The sequence below is a fragment of the Chiloscyllium plagiosum genome, chromosome 11 (assembly GCF_004010195.1).
Source record: "Chiloscyllium plagiosum isolate BGI_BamShark_2017 chromosome 11, ASM401019v2, whole genome shotgun sequence".
Taxonomy (NCBI): Eukaryota; Metazoa; Chordata; class Chondrichthyes; order Orectolobiformes; family Hemiscylliidae; genus Chiloscyllium; species Chiloscyllium plagiosum.
Window position 1 is genome coordinate 37,767,897 of NC_057720.1, and position 19,717 is coordinate 37,787,613.

Consider the following 19,717-nt stretch of genomic DNA (forward strand, 5'->3'; position numbering starts at 1 on the left):
CCCTCAATTTAAAGATATGCCTCCTCGTGTTAGCCTTCACTATCCAAGGACAAAGGCTCTCACTGTCCACCCATCTAACCCTCTGATTATCTCACACGTCTCGATTAAGTCACCTCTTAACCTTCTTCTCTCTAATGAAAACAGCTTCAGTTCCCTCAGCCTTTCCTCGTAAGACCTTCCCTCCATACCAGGCAAAATCCTAGTAAGTCTCCTCTGAACCCTTCCCAACGCTTCCACATCCTTCCTATAATGCGATGACCAGAACTGTACACCGTACCCCAAGGCCTTACCAATGTCTTGTACAGCTGAAGCATAACTTCATGGCTCCAAAACTCAATCCCCCTACCAATAAACGCCAATACATCATATGCCTTCTTAACAACCCTATCAACCTGGGTGGCAACTTTCAGGGTTTTATCCACCAGGACACTGAGATCTCTCTGTTCATCTACACTGCCAAGAATTTTACCATTACTCTGCATTTCTTTTACTTTTTCCAAAGTGAACTCCCTCACACTTTTCCACATTAAACTCCATTTGCCACTTTTCAGCCCAGCTCTGCATCTTATGTCTGTCCTTCTGTAACCCACAACATCCTTTAGCACAATCCACAATTCTTCCAACCTTAGTGTCATCCACACATTTACTAACACATCCTTTTATGCCCACATCCAGATCATTTAGAAAAATGACAAACAGCAGTGGCCCCAAAACAGATCCTTGCAGCACACCACTGGTAACTGAGCTCCAGGATGAACATTTCCTATCAATCCCAACCCTCTGTCTTCTTTCAGCTAGCCAATTTCTGATCCAAACTGCTAAATCACCTTTAATCTCGAAATTCCGTATTTTGTGCAATACCTACCGTGTGGAACCTAATCAAATGCCTAACTGAGGTCCATATACACCACATGAACTGCTTGACCTTCATTCACCTGTTTTATCACCTTCTCGAAGAACTTAATAAGGTTAGTGAGGCACGATCTATCCTTCACAAAACCGTGTTGACTATCCCTAATCAAATCATTCCTTTCCAGATGATTATAAATCCTTTCTCTTATAACTTTTTCCAACATCTTACCCACAACCAAAGTAAGGTTCACTGGCCTATAATTACCAGGGTTGTCCCGACTCCCCTTCTTAAACAAGGGAACAACATTTGCTATCCTACAGTCTTCTGGAACTACTCCTGTCAACAATGATGACATAAAGATCAAAGCCAAAGGCTCTGCAATCTCCTCCCTGACTTCCCAGAGAATCAGAGGATAAATTCCATCCAGCTCAGGGGTCTTAGCAATTTTGGAAGATCGGAAAATAGATAAAAGCTCGTCTTTGTCAACCTCAATCCCAATTTAACCTAGTACCCTGTATCTCCATATTGTCACTAACATTGCCCTTTTCCAGTGTGAATACTGATAAAAAGCATTCATTAAGCACTTCCCCATGTCCTCAGATTCCACACACAAGTTTCCACTACTACTTTGATTGGTCCTAATCTTACTATAGTCATTTTTTTATTCCTGATAGACCTATAGAAGGCCTTAGGGTTTTCCCTGATCCTAACCAACAACGGCTCATGTTCCCTCCCAGCTCTTCTCAGCCCTCGCTTTAGATCTTTTCTGGCTAACTTATAACTCTCAAGCCCCCTATCTGAGCTTTCACGCCTCATCCTCACATGACCCTTCTTTTTCCCCTTGACAGAACCTTCAACCTCTTTAGTAAACCATGGCTCCCTCTCTCAACAACTATCTCCCTGCCTGATAGATATGTGCTTATCAAGGACCCACAGTAGCTGTTCCTTGAATGACCTCCACATTTCAAGTGTGTCCATCCCCTGCAGTTTCCTTCCCCATCCTATGCATCCTAAATCTTGTCAAATTGCATCATAATTGCCTCTCCCCCAGTTATACCTCTTTTTCTGCAGTATATACATCTGAACACTGCAGTAGAAACTCAGACCATTGCAGTTCACAGCCAGACTAACAGTGTACAAAGAGTCTTCCAGGGTATTACATTATTCTAGTCATTTGTCATTCAACAGATTGCTCACATTGTGGAGATGCCACCTCTGGGGAATGACAATGGATCCACGGGGCATCAATCTGTTGGCTTCTCACCAGTGTCACTCTGCCAGTAGCCTATTGCCTGCCAGCCATAAGCCCAAAGTGCTATCACCCATGGAAAGAAGGTGCCACCTGCAAGCAGACATTCAAGGCTGAGGACTCCTTCAGTTCTTACAGTGAAATTCAGCCAGCTTTTCATCAAGCCTGCTGCAGCCACTGAGACAGGCTGAGGATTGGCAAAGACCCCATGAGAGTATTAAGGATGATTAGTTGACATGCATATGCAACATGGAATTGTTTCATTTTAGAAATTTGGTCTGGGATGTTTGGTCTGGGAGAATGCGGGTAAGTGGAGTTGAAATGCCCATCAGCCATGATTGAATGACGGAGTGGACTCGATGGGCCAAATGGCCTTACTTCCGCTCCTATGTCTTATGGTCTTAATTTGGATGAGCGTTCATGTTAGCCCAGCTGTCAAGTGTACAGAATGAAGAGTAACTGTGGAAAGGCAAGGATGTGGTTCTGTTTGTGAATGGAGAATTGGGATTGTGGTCACTGATACTGTCCTAGAATGTGAACTTCAAGGACTGCTTGGGCAGAAAGAGCAAACACCTAGGTTAGCTTCTCTCTCCCCTTCCTCATCCTTCTTATGTTTCGGTTTTTCAGCTGCTTGTGGTATGGGCTATGCCTTCATGATGGGATGATGATACAGTATCAGCAAACCAGCACACAGAATCATAGAGTCATAGAGATGTACATAGAGATGTACAGCATGGAAACAGACCTTTCAGTCCAACCCGTCCATGCCGACCAGATATCCCAACCCAATCTAGTCCCACCTGCCAGCACCTGGCCCATATCCCTCCAAACCCTTCCAATTCATATATCTATCCAGATGCCTTTGAAGTGTTGCAATTGTACTAGCTCCACCACTTCCTCTGGCAGCTCATTCCATACACGTACCACCCTCTGTGTCAAAAGGTTGCCCCTTAGGTCTCTTTTATATCTTTCCCCTCTAATCCTAAACCTATTCCCTCTAGTTCTGGACTCCCCCACCCCAGGGAAAAGACCTTGTCTGTTTACCCTGCCTGGACACCAGCTCTGCCAAGTACAGTAAGGCACCTTCTGAGTGGTTCACATGTTAACGATCTATTCTATCATATTCTCCGATATACTCCTGATGATCATATTCCTGAAGAAGGGCTCATGCCCGAAACGTCGATTCTCCTGCTCCTTGGACGCTGCCTGACCTGCTGCGCTTTTCCAGCAACACATTTTCAGCTCCGATCTCCAGCATCTGCAGTCCTCACTTTCTCCTATTCTCTGATGTAGCTCGGTCTTCATTATATGCATGCTGTGGGCTGGTTAGCTCAGTCAGCTGGACAGCTGGTTTGCGATGCAAAGTGAAGCCAACAGCATGGGTTCATTATCTATAATGGCTGAGATTACCTTCTCAACCTCACCCCTCGCCTGAGGCATGGGGTGACCCTCAGGTTAAGCCACTAGTCATTTCTCTCTAATGAAGGAGCAGCGCAATGGGCTGGGAAGATGATAGTGACTTTATTTTTACCTTTTTGATGGGCAAACAAGCGCTAGCAAGCCCAATTCTCCACCTAAGGCATTAGATTTTGATTTTGCGTGATAGTGTAAAATTGTTGACAGCCATTTGGCTATCTGTTTTACATTTCCTCTGATTTGTATTCCAGTTGACTTCAAAGGATTTGTTTTAAAGGGGGAGTTATAAAACAGGCTGCTGTTTACACCCAAAATACTTTAATTTGCGGATGTATTTTTAAATTGAACATCAAGTGAAAAAAAAATCACATTTCAAACAATGAACAGAAAATCTGGTGACATTTCTCAACCTGAACATTGCCTCCTGAGGGACCACCACAGAATGGGACTGCCGTTCCAGTAGAGGGAATGATGGAGGTACATAATCCAGAATGTGCTACCATCATAATGGATGGAATTGTTTGATGATTGAAAAGTAAAAGAAAAGAAATGCTGTTTCAGAAAACCCTGTCACAGACAAGCACAGGGATGTCAAATCCATAGTATCCCCTACAGATGTGCTAAATTTGACAATATAATATTTAAATGGATAATAGCCCTGCACTTATGCAGCTTATATTATCTGCACATGGTCTTAGCAATTTTCTGGACCGGAGAGATCTCACTAAGCGAATTATATCTGATCATCAGGCAAAAGTTTACCCGAAAGACCACAGGTGCATGTGTAGTCCACTCTTGTCTTAATTGAGAACATACAGAACTCTAATGAGCGCCAAAAATTTACAGCAACATCTCAAATGTCAGAGGAATTGAAATGCTGTAATTCACCCCAGCTGGAATAAAACTGGAGCTTCAGTCTCAGAACTCAAAGGACCCATTTACAGCAGGGATATGTTTTTAATAAACTCTATATACATAGTTATAGGTTTTCGTGAATTGTAGCAAATGCTTTTCGGCTTTAAAATATTTATCCTGTCAAACTCTGGTTGTTTATAGCATCCTTCTTCCTCCGGTTTAGAGTCTCATTAACATTTTTAATTTTTTTTGCTTTACAGATTCTACCCTTGTCAAAGCTTTACATTCTCCATAGCAACCCTGTGGGCCTCTGAGGTCTCAATTATTTATTGGTTTTCAAATAGGATCAGCAGCAGCATTCAGAAAAGTTCTTGTTGCTTCCTTAGAATAAAATTAAGCAAAATTTTTATGTCTTGTACTTAAATCAGTCAGATATATTTTTGGCATTTGAAATATTTGGTTGTGCATTTTTGACTATCTTTTGTTTTTTAGATGAGAGTCATTATTTTCACTCACTTATGTGTCAGAACGTTTTACACTCCAATCCGTTAGTAATCTGACAGAGTTCAAAGTCATAGAGCCATAGAGTCATAGAGAATGTACAGCATGGAAACAGACCCTTCGGTCCAACCCGTCCATGCCGACCAGATATCCCAACCCAATCTAGTCCCACCTGCCAGCACCTGGCCCATATCCCTCCAAACCCTTCCTATTCATATACCCCTAAATGCCTCTTAAATGTTGCAACTATACCAGCCTCAACCACTTCCTCTGACAGTTCATTCCATACATGTAACACCCTCTGTGTGAAAAAGTTGCCCCTTAGGTCTCCTTTATATCTTTCCCCTCTCAGCCTCAACCTATGCCCTCTAGTTCATTTTAATATATTAATCAGCACTTTATGTGAAAACAAAAACAAGTTTCTTTGGTTGGATTTAAATCTTAAATAACTTTGTTTTGTCAGTTGCCTGTTCATCTTTTTCAAAATGTCTAAGAATGACTTTGGCTGATGGCATGAGTAATCAGAGAGGAAATCTATGATGAATGAAAGAACATTACCCATTTACAGTGCTGAATAACAGCACAAGATGGGAGCATGGTTAATTATGATGCTGCTTTAGAGACATTGCCTCTAAATTAAGTTTCATATAATTCAACGTAAGCATCTATTGACTCAACCAGTAGGAATGTTATGTCTGGTGCTGGCTAAAGCCTTACATGGACAACTTGAGTTCATCCTCGAACAATCACATGTCTAACAAAACTATGGCTTTAAGAGCTGTATTGTGTCCTTTTTTTTTAATGAAGGATGGTTGAGACAGAGGCACCGAGCAGTCTGCTCCAAAGCCAATAAACAGCTTGTCAGGCCTCGGGTTTTTTTTTAAGTTGGAAAAATAGAAGCAGCTTGAATGGGTGAGGTCAAGCTCCCATAGAACCAGGATTTTCTGTAGTATTAGTTTTCAGTCGCAGTTGCTTGGGTCTTGACACTAGATGTGGGAGCTCTTATTCCTCTCTCTGTTGCAGCTAAAAGCTGTTGTTCTCTCCTGTTGCTAGATTTGCATGTGACACAATCTGTTTTACTGAATGTGCCTTTGCCAAGAGTATGTTTATGGGATGTTACTATATATGACCAATAGAATTGCATTTGTAACACAATGCCTTACATTTAAAATAAGAAAAAAATAGGGTCTGGACTATCATATTTTGAGGGGGTTTGGAATGCTCCACAACAAATTGGGGGCTGTTGTTGGGATCAAAATCTCTAGTTACAAGTTGGGTTTAGAATTATTTTACTCAAAGGCAATGAGTGGTGAGTGATGGTGTTTTCTTTTCGGGCGTTGAATTCAGTTGGTTTAGATAGGGTGTGCCTTGTGTAGTGATAGCTCTTTCAGTCACACAAGTTTGTGGGAATGGAAGAAGTCACCTCAGGAGTTTTACAGAAAGTAAGCAAGGCAAAGCTTTTGGAATTGGCTGATAAGCTGGAGTTGGGGATGCTTTTGTCCGTGCAAAAAAAGGGAGGTAATTACAGCAAGAGCTCAACAAGTATGATTGCCAGGAATGCAATCAGAGTCATTGGAAATGGTTAAAATCCAATTGCAAAAGAAGCAGCTTGAACATGCAAAGGAGATGAAAGTTTGAATTACGATTAAAAGCAGAGAATAAAAAAAAGGAGAGGATGGCCCAAGCAAAAGAAAGAGAAAGTTCTTGAACTTCAAAGTTTGGAACTTAAAACTCAGAGGTGACTTAAAATGGCAAAAGTAGAAGTGACAGGTAGGACTTGTGATGAGGACAGCGATGGAGAGCAATCCCATCGTAGTCATATGCCTGGTGAGTTAAGAGGACCACTGAAATTACTAAAGAAACTAATGAGTCAGAGACCACATATTTGGATTGCATGTCAAGATTAAATAGAGAAGGTAAATTGGTTAGACAGCATTTGAAAGTAGCACGGCATGTGATGATACAAGCAGCAAACAAGAAATCAAATATTCACAATTTGTTTGTGGAAATACAGTGTTAGTGTTACTCCCAGTGATGGGTGAACCTTTAAAGACAAGGTTTACTGGACCTTATGAAATCAAAAGGAAATTGAGTAAAATGAACTATTTGATAGGAATGCCAGATATGAAGAATGGGTCATGTGTATCTGCTCGAAGTATATAGACAGGGAAGGAAAGCAAAAGGAGAATGTGTTACTGTCTACAACACAGAGTGAAGAATCAAGTTCAGAGGATTCTGAATTGAATATTCCTCAAATTAAATTGGACAATGAGGAAGTTCTCAAAAAGTGGGATAATTATTGTGTTATTTTCTAGAGAAAAACGGAAAGACCTGAAAGTGTTATTACAATCACATGGGGAGATATGTAGGTATAAGCTGGGAGGTGCTAATCTAATGACACATGATATAGATATGGGAAATGTTCTAATTAAGCAACATCCTTCTAGACTTAACCCTCTAAAATTGGCACAGGTTTAAAATTAGATTGATTGCATCCTCAAAGACAATATAATCAAACTGAGTTGGAGCAAATGGAGCTCATCCATGGTAGTTTTGCCAAAACCACACTCTTGTGTGTGGACTATTGCAAAATCAATGCAGTTACAAAATCTGATTCATATCCTATTCCACGTTTGGAAGATTGCATTGAGAAGAGGGGACAGCAACTTATATTTCTAAGTTGGACTTAATCAAAGGATACTTTACCCAAAACCGCAAAGACAACATCAGCTTTCATGCTGCCGACACCTGCACCAATCAACCACACCGCCCTGTGGCCAAACATTTCAACTCCCCCTCCCACTCTGCCATGGACATGCAAGTCTTGGGCTTCCTCCATCGCCACTCCCTCGCAATCCGACATCTGGAGGAAGAACACCTCATCCTCCGCCTCGCGACCCTTCAACCCCAAGGCATCAATGTGGACTTCACCAGTTTTCTCATTTCCTCTCCCCCCACCCCCCACTCCCCCACCACTTACCCAAGTTCCAACCTTCCAGCTCAGCACTGTCCTCATGACCTTTCCCACCTGTCAATCTTCCTTCCCACCAATTCACTCCACCCTCCCCTCCGACCTATCGCCTTTACCCCCACCTCCATCCACCTATTGTATTTCCAGCTACCTTCTTCCCAGCCCCAACGCCCTCACATTTCTCTCTCCACCCCCTAGACTTCCAGCCTCATTCCTGATGAAGGGATTTTGCCTGAAACGTCAATGTCCCTGCTCCTCGGATGCTGCCTGACCTGCTGTGCTTTTCCTGCACCACTCTAATCTTGACTCTGTACCAGTTTAATGTCATACCATTTGGTATGAAAAATACACCAGCCACATTTCAAAGTTTAATGCTGGCATTGCAACATTTCAACATTTATTTATGTCTGAGACATACAGATAATAGCCCCTTACAGTTTTTGGAAAAATTTAATGATGAAAATTTTGATGGAACCTATTATTGCAGCCATTCAATTTGAAAATTACACACATGCAGGACAAGAGAACATAATTGCAAACATATTGTGACTTGATGAAGGAAGATGGAGGCATTCGGTGGTGGGAAAATAAAGCGCACTGAAATGCACTATGGTAGTGAATGTTTGCATGCTTCAAGTCGACATAATGTAAATGTATTGTAGTGTACTAATTGTGTAAGCCTAAAGGTTTGTAAAAAATGAAGCCATCTTTGTATATTGATGATTCATTTATTTTAAGGAAGCAGGTGTGACAATACTATGGCTTTAAAAGGTATATTTCCTCCTGGTTTTCTTTGTGAAGGAAGATTGAGCCAAAGGTGCCTAGCAGCCAGCTCCAAAGCCAATAAGGTAAAGTTTGTGAGGCCTTGGGATGTTTTTAAAATTTAAAACAATAGAAACAGACTGAATGGGTGGGGCCATGCTCCCACAGAACCAGAACGGTTTTTAATTTTAGTTTTCAGTAACAGTTGCTGGGGGCCTGAAGCTGGCTGTGGAAGCTCTTATTCCTCCCTCTCTCTTACAGCGAAAAGGTGGGGTTTTCTTCCTGCTGCTAGAATTACATGAGACAATCTATATTACTCAATTTGCCTTTGCCAAGGGGGTATTTATAGTATGTATTGAAACAGTTAACTAGTAGTAGTTAATACGCATTATTTTGTTAAGCATTTCAATAGAGTTACAGTTAAGCCAGTTTATTTATTTTCTTTTTATTTTGTCTGTATTTTAACTATAGTGTATGAATAAAACATGTTTTGTTTCAAGTCTGGTAGTATGACAAATCGAATTGCATCTGGAACATAATGCCTTATACTTATCTTTCAAATAAGAAAAAGTTAGGGTCTAGCGTATCTTCTTAATATATTTTAATGGTCCATAACAAGTGACATGTTGAAGGATCATTAGAGTATCAAGGTGTCACAGTGATACTGAACACAGTTCTCTCTCTTCCATTAAACTGGCAGCAGAGGAAGACGTCCCAGTTGGAGCCTTCTGCTTGCCAATTCCTTTTCCATTTTCTTTCTTTTTTCTACTCTCTTTGCAGAATTTGTTTCTTCACCCCCACTCCCCCAACTTTTAACTTCTTAAGCTACCCTATCCTACCTGGTGAATGGAAGCAAAATGAAGGGAGATGATTTGCAGCCAAAGTTTGGGCGGACCTAATCCTGGAGTGGCAGCGGAGCAAGCACGGGCCAATTCGCAGGCCGAGTCCCAGAGCAGGATCAGAGCGAGAACAGACCACATTCTGGAGCACGAGCAGAGTGAGTGCGGGCCGAGTCATAGGTCAAGTCCTGAAGTGGGAGTAAAGCGAGCACAGGGCGAGTCCCGGAGCAGGAGCAGAGCAAGAACAGGCTGATTCGTGGGCCGGGTGCTGGGGGGGGGAGCAGAGTGAGTATGGGCCAAGCCCTGGAGTAGGAGTAAAGTGAGTGTGGACAAGTCCTGAAGCAGGATCAGTGCAAGAATGAGCCAATCGCAGGCTGAGTCCTGGCGTGGGAGTAAAGTGAACGTGGGCCAAGGCCTGGAGCGGGAGAAGACCGAGTCCTGGGCAGAAGCCAGTGCATGGAAGCAGCATGGCCACGTGTTCTGAAGCCTGATGAGCATGGACTCATGTTGGAAAAGGTCTATAACTTGAGTACTTCAGCGTCACTTTCTATTATCATTTGGAACTGTTTTAAACTCAGTATTCCCTTGATAATCTATTTTTTCTACTATTTCAATTCTGTAACAACACTTGGTGTACTGTCTACTGTCTGAGAAATGCCAATGCATTGCCAAGCAAGAATATTTCATTTGGGGAGGAGGATTTCTAATTAAAATGTATGGAACAGGACAGAGGAGAATATGAAGACCTGTATTGTGGTTATCTTTTGACTAAAGTCAAAGTCAAAAATCATTTATTGATGACTACTTTTCAATGCATTCTTGAAGCATTTATTGTGTTTTTTCCACCTGGAAGTCATTTGTCAGAATGTGCGGAGATAAAAAAAACATGGTGACACAGTTCATTCAATTATCATTATCCTTTGCCACAGTGATCACTCACATGATCTTAGAATCCCCCACGCTGTTAGCAGAGGCAATAAAAACAAATCAAACTCTTCAGCATTGGGAAGGAGGGGAAAAAAAACTATAGAAGCACTAGTCGCATCCCAGTAGACACTTAAATATTGAGGGAAGCAACTCATTTTCAAACCACCCTCATAACCAAGTAATGCTTTCTGATATGATGTGGGACAAAACGATATTTAATAAAACATTTGAAAGCAAGAACATGCCAATTTGGTAGCCTTAGTCCTCAAAATGAAGAAATAAATATCCAGCAAAAAGGATAAATCATTTGGAGTCATTTTGTCTATTTATGCTCAGAATTTCTGTCTATGGAACTTGTTATTGCTTATTGACTGAGGATGCTGAGGACTGAGATTGAAATAAATTTCCACATCTAACGCTCAGTATCAGTGTCAAACAGACCTGGGTCAGGGACTGCACAGAACAGATGCAGAATTAAGTTTTCTGAGAATGCTCAAAATACTAACGTTGAAGTCTTGGAAGTGGATGGTTGATCCTGTGCAATGTATGTTTTGTCATTTCTCCTACTACACATCTGTACGACATCTCTGAATGAGACTGCTACAATGTGAATTCATATCAAGATACTGGCAACTTCATGCTGTGGGTCTGCACACAGTGGGAACTGAGCTGTGAGCATCCAGAACAATTTAAAATAAGTTTCTTACAACAAATTAAAATGTTGAAGGGACAAAGGTCTGAAAAAAAAGCCGTTGAGAGGATTTAGAAATCTAAGTCACAAATCATGCAGGATGCCGGGGCTAGAATAAATAAGGCAGGATAGAGCAATAAATTTTTTTGCTTAGACTTTCCCAGTTTACAATAGATATATGCTTTGTGCTTTGTTGTAAATGGCAAATAACAGATACAATTCTGTAAATGGCAAATTAAATTAGAACATTTTGCTTTCCTTTGGAAGTTTTAGAGAAGGGCTATAGTCAGCTTTCCTTTCATAAAACAACTTAATCCAAAATGGCACTGGATCCATTTCAATGAGCAAGTTTCCACTTTACTTCGGGAAAAAAAAACAAAGAACTGCAGACACTGAAAATCTGAAACAAAAGTGGAAAGTGCTGGAAAAACTCAGCAGGCCTGGCAGAATCTGTAGAAAGAAAAATAGAGTCAGTATTTCTAGTCCAGTGACCCTTAATTTTATTTTCCTCCCTAAAGGTGCTGCCAGACCTGTGGAGTTTCTCCAGCACTTTCTGTTTTTGTTCCTCCTTCCATAGTTTATTGTTATACTATTTCTTGTTAATTTTCTGTTCAATAAACTGAGGATTTTCATGGTCAATAACAAACATTTTCAATTTCATGCTTGTGTATGTTTAAGAGTCAATCTTCTTCTACTCTGCCCTACATTGTGCCTCATCGCCATCATTGCAACAACAGAATTCTAATCTGTAATACAGAAACTGGTTCAACACTATATAAAATTATTTCATATCCAATCCTTAAACCAATAGGCAAAGGAGACTTTCATCACTTGGAATAACTTTAAACCCAGATTGCAAAGATGAAAGGACAGTATATAATCAACAACACCAGAGGGAGTCTATCTTCTGATAGAAGTTATGGTAAGGATGCAATTTCCAAAAGCATCTTGTGATATTCTTGATCAATTGTTTCACTTATATACACACATATTGCTGATAGAATATTACTCTTTGGACAAATAGCAGAATTCAAGCATTTTGGGGTTTGCATCAGTGGATTCGGACAAGAAATTAACTCGGAACAATTTCAATTATTAATGCCTTGCCCTTCAATACAGATTCGAAACAGGAATTGAAACTACCCTGGAGGCTGAGGCATAATGGTATTGCCTCAGCTGGAGTACTGTGGACTGGATGGAGCAGAGGAATCACCAAATCCTTCATGGAATCTGCAGAATCTATTGCATACATTTCAACAGCTAAAGGTTAATGGCATTTTGCCAGAGTAATTATCATCCCGATTTTCAATGCCTCTTAGAAAGTCTTTGTTATCTCTGACTTTCCAATATCACAGTTGATTTAACCTAAAACAATTTTTAAAGTTTTTATATTCATAATAATTTTTCTTTATTTTTTAGTTTGATTGGTTAATTCAGTAATTCTGAATCCTGCCAGCCTCTATGACATACCATTACTGCAAAATTACAAGTACCTTATAGACAAACACCCTTTACAAATACAATCAATTTGCACAGTGATGGTGTTGCTATAGATACCAAAAATGCAGCAAACATACAAGAAAAAACTATTTTTGAAACTTTGCCACTCTAGCAAGAAGATATTCCTGGCACTGACTTCAAGATGAATTGGTTTGAGGCTGGTCATTTCATTTAATGGAATTTTAGATGTGGTTTTCTCTCATCAAGAGAGTATGTTCAAACAAACAAACAGTTGAAACCACTTTTCAGATGAAAGTAGATGAATTATTTGAATGAGTAAAAAAGAAATAAATGGCTAAAGTGCTCAGTCAGTCCAAATACTTTCATTACTTGCAAGTTCTCACACCTGAAGAAGGAGCAATGCTCCGAAAGCTAGTGCTTCCAAATAAACGTGTTGGACTATAACCTGGTTTTGTGAGATTTTTAACTAAACGAAAGCAAACAGTACTCGATTTTAAGATGGCTAAGAAGATGACTATCCTTTACAAGACAGAAGATGGTGTTTTCTGAACACATTTTCTACGAATTATTCAGTGGAACATGTTCCATCCTTGGAAGTCAGCTTATTTTCACCACCATTCATTTTAAGTACATAAAATGTATTTGTAAAAATACATATTTGTATTGGTTTGAGTGAGAATAATTCCATAACAGTATTCTGATTCTTTTCACATTTCTGTATATGGTGTACAAAATTCATCACCTATTTTGCTTTTAACTTAAACTAACTCACTAACACTTTGGTAAGGTTTGTAATCCTGAGTGTCAAATCATTCATAGTCTATACATAAAAATATATATGTAATAACTCTACTGACAATATATTTTTTAAAGTGGCAATTTCCCACCTGGAAAGACTGCAGGGAATGCTTTCCCGCCAATACTGGTTGCAGCCATTTTAACTGCAGATGGGCCTACACTCTTTACTCAAGTTGAAGTCCTGCCTCAAAGAGTTGCCAGTGATTCAAGCAACGCCTGTACCAGTGGACAGGATTGGGACTAAAAGTGATCCTCAGAGTTCCAGGATCAGGTAAGCACAAGTAATCTCACTACGAGGTGGGAAAATGAGGCCTGGCGGGCGGGGGGTGGGGGGGGGGGGGGGGGGGTGTAGGGGGAGAGGGGTAGGCATCTTCAAGGTGAGGCTAGGGTTGGTAGCATCTGTGGAGGTGGGCACCCAATGCAGAAGAGGTCACTGAAAGAGATGCCCCATCTCCTGAGGACCAAGCAGGCTGACTTTGCAGACTTCCCTTTTGTTCCTCAGCTCCATCTTCCAGTCCAAAACTTAAGGTTAGGTAAAATATAGCACTTAAGTGGCGATTAATTGCCCATTTAATGGCTTTAACTGGGGCAAGGGTGGGCCTCCCTGTCTAGGTCTCACTTGTCCCACTATAAAACTGCAGACAGGTCGACACAAGAATGAGGACTGTGGAATGGCAATCCAGGAAATTTTACATGGCCCAACAAGAAGCTCAACCTGCTTTAAGTTCCAAGGATTTAACTGTAGAAACTTATCCCTCCCTTAGAGTTCTAAAATTTTGGACTCCCTCGTAATTCCTTTCCCCACCGGCCACTTTGCTCCCACTCCCAGGAGCAGTGCAAGATTCCATGTTATTATTCAGGAAAATTTCTGATTTTAAAAGCTTGTGACGTCATCCTATTTGTTTAGTCCTGGACATAATTTTCTACAAGTTAAATCATACATGCATTTCTGATAATATATGAAGCAATTCTTGGAATTGCGGTTTTTGTTCACATTATCTCATTCTTTGCAGGTAGACCCACCTTTTGTTAGAATTTAGTGTGTATCTGAGAATAGGTGTAACTCTGAAATACTTGACATTCCATGTCCATATGCCACAACTATTCCATTTTAGTGCCAAAAGAATGTGGAATTTCAGGCTCTCTCTATAAATCTAATTATACTCACTAGAAATTTTTTCCAGAAAAAGATATGGCTAGATGTTTTGCTGTAATGGCTAGATATGGCTAGATGTATTGCCTTGCTGTTAGAGGTTTTCGATGTGATGTTCATTAGTTTTGAAATGGCAAAATGATGGAAATAAACTTTGTAAAGGAATTCTGCAGATTTATGGCTTGCTTTCCGCTAGCAAACAAAAAGGCACAATTGATTTGATCAAAGTGGTCAGAGACTTACAGAGAGGATGGTGATTAGAATACCAGCAGCACAAAGCACAGCATCACTGATTGTTTCTCCATTCTTATAGGGATACTTGATGCTTTCGTCATTGCAGTAAAATCCACGCTTATAAGGTTTGATGGTGCTAGTTTCGATAACCAGGAAAGGGAGGCCAGCTAATAGAAAGGACGACAACAGATACAGACAAAGCAAGAGTAAGTAACAGAGACAACAAACAGCTTAGGGGCACAACTGCTTCAACAGAGTAAAATGTGGCATACAGCTCAAATGCAATAAAGACTCCATTCACCATTTCCACACCCCTCCCACAAATTACTATTTTGAACTTTACGCTGCAATAATTCACATAAATTGTGTATAGTTGTATAATTTAGGTAGTATAATCATAATTATTCAGGGAGACAATGGCCTAGTGGTATTATCACTGGACTGGTAATCACTGGTAATCCAGAGAGCCAGGTAATATTCTGCGGATCCAGGTTCAACTCTTGACATGGCAGTGGTGGAATTTGAATCCAATAAAAATATGGAATTAAAAGTCTAATGATGACCGCAAATCCATTGCTGATTGTTGGGAAAAGCTCATCTGATTCACTAATGTCCTTAAGGGAAGGAAACTGCCATCCTTACCTGGTCTGGCTGTGTCTCCAGACCCACAGCAATGTGGTTGACTCTTAATTGTCCTCTACACAATTTAGGAATGGGCAATAAACAATGGCCTAAATGGCAATGCCCTTGTCCCATGAATGAATTTTTTTAAATCCCCAAAATATACCGTGTTTCGTTTGAATTGTAGAATGGTCATGCCACTTAAAAGATTGAAGTTTGATAAAAAGATTAGTCTCCTTCACTCATGTGTCTTTGCTTTCATATTACTTGTAAAATAATATATCCTATGAAAGTATGCATTAATTCAATTGTTAGACATTTCTACAGAATGTATTATGTTTTGTTTCTAACAAGGTTTGTTCATCATATATTTAACTGGAGGTTGAAACTTTCCAATCATAGGTTTATATGTAAGCATACAAATGTTTCGATAATTGTCTTGTAATTAATATTATAATTAAACCCATGGATCTACAAGGGACGTTAGTGCATCGACAACCTTGACTAGTAAGGTAATCCTCAAATCCCCTCATAATTCTTTGAAACATTACCACAGATCTTTGATTTTTCACTTCACAACTTCATCCCCAACTCCTTGTTTACTTGGCACTTCATTTTATTAGTTATTGTGTACATTTTCCTTTGGCTCCACTTCTTTATTCCATATTTAAAACTCTGCTTAGTATCATAACCATGACAGGAAATAGCCTGTCCCTTTCATCTTGGGATATGCGTTCCAAAGAGATACAATGCATGAAATGAGCTGTCCTTTGTCCCTTCAGTCCCTTTCACTCACACAGAGATAACAGAATGAAGTACTATGATAGCGAGTTTTGCCAAGATTTGTAGCTCAGATTGAGGTTCTGAATGTAGGCTTGCTCGCTGAGCTGGAAGGTTCGTTTTCAGACATTTTGGCACCACACTAGGTAACATCATCAGTGAGCCTTCATCCAGAGGCTCACTGGTCATGTTACCTAGTATGGTGCCGAAATGTCTGAAAATGAATCTTCCAGCTCAGCGAGCAAACCTACATCCCGAAGTACTACGATATCACTCGGATGAATCCAAAGCTTATTCCTGGTGTAGGAGATTACAAACAAAAACATATTCTAATGTTACAATAACGAGAAGATGTCTGGGATGGGGTACCCAAATATTTTTGCTTTGGAAGTGACTGCTGCTCAAAAGGTTTAAATGGGTTATTGATTCCCTGGGTGTATTAACAAGAATATAAACATAGAAATGACTGAATGGTGGAAAGACGTAGAGGTGTTAGGCCTGCCCACACCCCCAAGAAGCTTAATTAAAAGCATTTCTGAGATGCTCCCTGAAATATTTGGAACTAGTCTATGTGCAACAGAGCTGCTGAGAATCAAAGAGCCCATTAAGAAAATAATTACTGTCAGGAAGTGCCACATTTCACTTTGTCTTGGCTTGGCCATGCACCAGCAGATATAAACTTACACAAGCAATTGGCAGTAGTGTTCCCACTGCTAAGAGCAGGAGATTGGGTACCACACTTTTCTTATAGCTGTACTTGATGCTGTCGTCATCGCAGTAAAACCCTCTTTGATAGGGAGAGATGCCTGCAACATTTATAACTGCAGCTGGAAGAATAACTGAACAGATAAAGAAATAAATGTAAATGTTACAAATCTGATCAGATTCCAAACTGACAAAGAGACCCGTTCAGACCGGATTTGTAACTACTACATGGTTTTATTTCCTTTAAATCAAAACTGTAATATATCTTGCAGCTAAACAATGAGTATCCACTGCTGACAATGAATCAGTTATTTTCAACTTTATGAAAGAGAAAATACATAGCAAAGACTCAGCATCACCAGAATTTTTACAAGTTTGTATTGAACAATTAAACTCCCATTGGATAAAGCCATGGCTGTCTACTAATATTGTCATATCATCTGATATCAATAATGATATTAATAGACTGCTCTATAAATCAAGTGAATTATGTTTTCAAGAAAGATTTGAATAATGTTGCTGTGCCTTTTCTTGTTATACATCCATTGTTTTTCTTGTATTATCAACTGTTCCTTTTTAGAATGTCCAGCAGGGCTTGTAACAACAACAGGCATTGCCACTGTTCCACCAAAAAAAACAATTTTATAAATTAGTTAAAACTAATAAAACGCAGAATTTTTTTGGAAATTTGGATTTGTTGTATAGGATATAAACTAGTCTCCACATGCACTCGCACTTAGACCTCTAGTCTTTTATTTATCAGTACAGCAGAATGAATAAAATCAAGCTGCACTATAGCAATGCAAATTGTCCCAAGGTAATGACTTTGTCTGATTACATACAGTTTATTAAACTCCTACCAGAAATAAATAATCACTTTGAGTTCTCTATATTATGATATCAACAGAGTAAATGTGCCATATAAGAGACTTCGGATTCTTCAAGTGTTAATACTCTAACCAAAAGCAATTTTTTTCTCTTTTTATTTGATTCATAAACTAATTGTACACAAACGTATTGTACCTTTGTGGGAAATCGTTTACAGTCATGCAATTGTTAAACTAAAACCACACATGGTTAAGCTCCAAATGCACAGTGATAAATTCTGCTTAGTAATCAGGAATCAGTGACCTTAGAATTATATATTTATAACGGCACGTTCTAGCAGGTCTGACAGGCAAGTTTATTAAATTTTGTAAAAATTAGCACTTGTTATGAAGTAACATTACCTTAGCCAATTCAGGCCTCTAAAATCTTTGGGATCTCTTCCAGAAAACAGTTCTTATTTATAATGCAGCATCTGGCTTTCAGTGACCTCCTGAACTCCTTAATCAATGAGTATTTAGATTTGACATCTCAGGAAAAATGCCTATGAACCATACGTGGTAATTCTGATGTAAAAACGCTTTGAACAACACTTTAAAAAGGTAATAAATCTACAGATAAGAAACCTGTAACCTAGAAAGAACCATTTGATTACAAATAGGTTGTGTTTTATCTTTTACTTAAGCTTTAGAGAGCATGACCTTTCTCCAGTAATCTCTCTCTAGCAGACCTTATCTTGCTGTACTCACCTTTATGTTTGCTTTCTAAGTCAAACTGGCCTACATTCCATAAACAAGTGACTTCTCAACTTTAACAGAGCTGAAAACAAGTCAACACCTTGAAGGTAACATTAATGTTAAAATACCTCCAAGTCTAATCCATTTTTTCTTCTGCAGATCATCAACAGAAAAGTTGATTTTAATCTTTTTTATTAAGATAAGGTTAAGATTAAAATAGGAATTAAGATAATGAAGCTGAATTGTACATAATACAAAAGAAGAAATAGTCAACCGCAGATTCATTTTATTTTTTATTCTGTTATAGGATGACGGTGGTTGGGCCAGCATTTATTGCCTAATTGCCAAGAGGGCAGTTAAGAGTCAACCACGTTGCTCTGGGTCTGGAGTCACATGTAAGCCAGGCTAGGTAAGGATGGCAGTTTCCTTTTCTAAAGGACATTAGTGAACCAGATGGGTTTTCCCCAACAATCAGCAATGGATTCGTGGTCATCATGAGACTCTTAATTCCAGATTTTTATTGAATTCAAGTTCCACCGCCGCCATGTTGGGATTTGAACCCAAATCCCCAGAATATTATCTGGCTCTCTGGATTACCAGTCCAGTAATAATATCACCAGGCCACTGCCTTGCCTGGAGGGCCTTACTGTCCATTGGGTAAACTCATCAGGCCATTAGAAATTTTAGCTACTTGACTTAAGCCTTCACTCAAGATAACTTTCTCATCATAACTAGACATTTGGCTTGCCCTCTTCTTTCAATTAGCTGATTTAAATTATTCATTATTTATTTACAACTGCAATGATTGATTCTTTGGAACATGAGGAATTTGAAAATACCAGTCAAATGCAAACAGTTAAATACATCACTGACTGGTCTGTAAATCACAGATTGCTCTCTCAATACTAACACAAATAGGTATCAGATCGTGAAAGTGTATTCATCCCAGGCTTACATCATTGCGTCCCATAGGCTTACAACTTTAAACATGCCATGAAATGAAATACAAGACCACAGAATGGAAAGCACACCTAAACAGCCTGTGTTCCAATCTTCAACTTGTATCTCTCATTATCATCTGAGAGTTTTGAAGTATAGATCACTGGTCTTTCATGTGAACTTCTATTCACCAACTTCCAAGACAATTGAACCGTTCAACATTGTTGTTTTAAGTATTTCAGTTGATAAAGTGCAGTGTTGAAAAAGTACAGCGAGTCAGGCAGCATCTGAGAAGCAAGAAAGTTGATGTTTCAGGCATAACTCTTCATCAGGACTCTTTTTCTGAGGATGAAGAACAGCAGAGGTCCATTGTGGTCTGGGAGGGTGAGGCCATGAACTG

General features: G+C 39.6%; 1 protein-coding gene across 2 annotated transcripts in view; it reads right to left on the reverse strand.

The window, feature by feature from the left end:
• plpp3 (phospholipid phosphatase 3) overlaps window positions 1-19,717 on the reverse strand; it is a 147,982-nt gene that overhangs the window by 76,215 nt on the left and 52,050 nt on the right. The window contains exon 2 of one of the 2 annotated variants that reach the window (XM_043699110.1): window positions 16,796-16,950. In XM_043699110.1, the coding sequence (XP_043555045.1) occupies window positions 16,796-16,950 (155 nt within the window). Of the gene's footprint in view, window positions 1-14,719; window positions 14,878-16,795; window positions 16,951-19,717 lie in introns of both variants that reach the window. The other variant, XM_043699109.1, reaches the window with a different exon arrangement.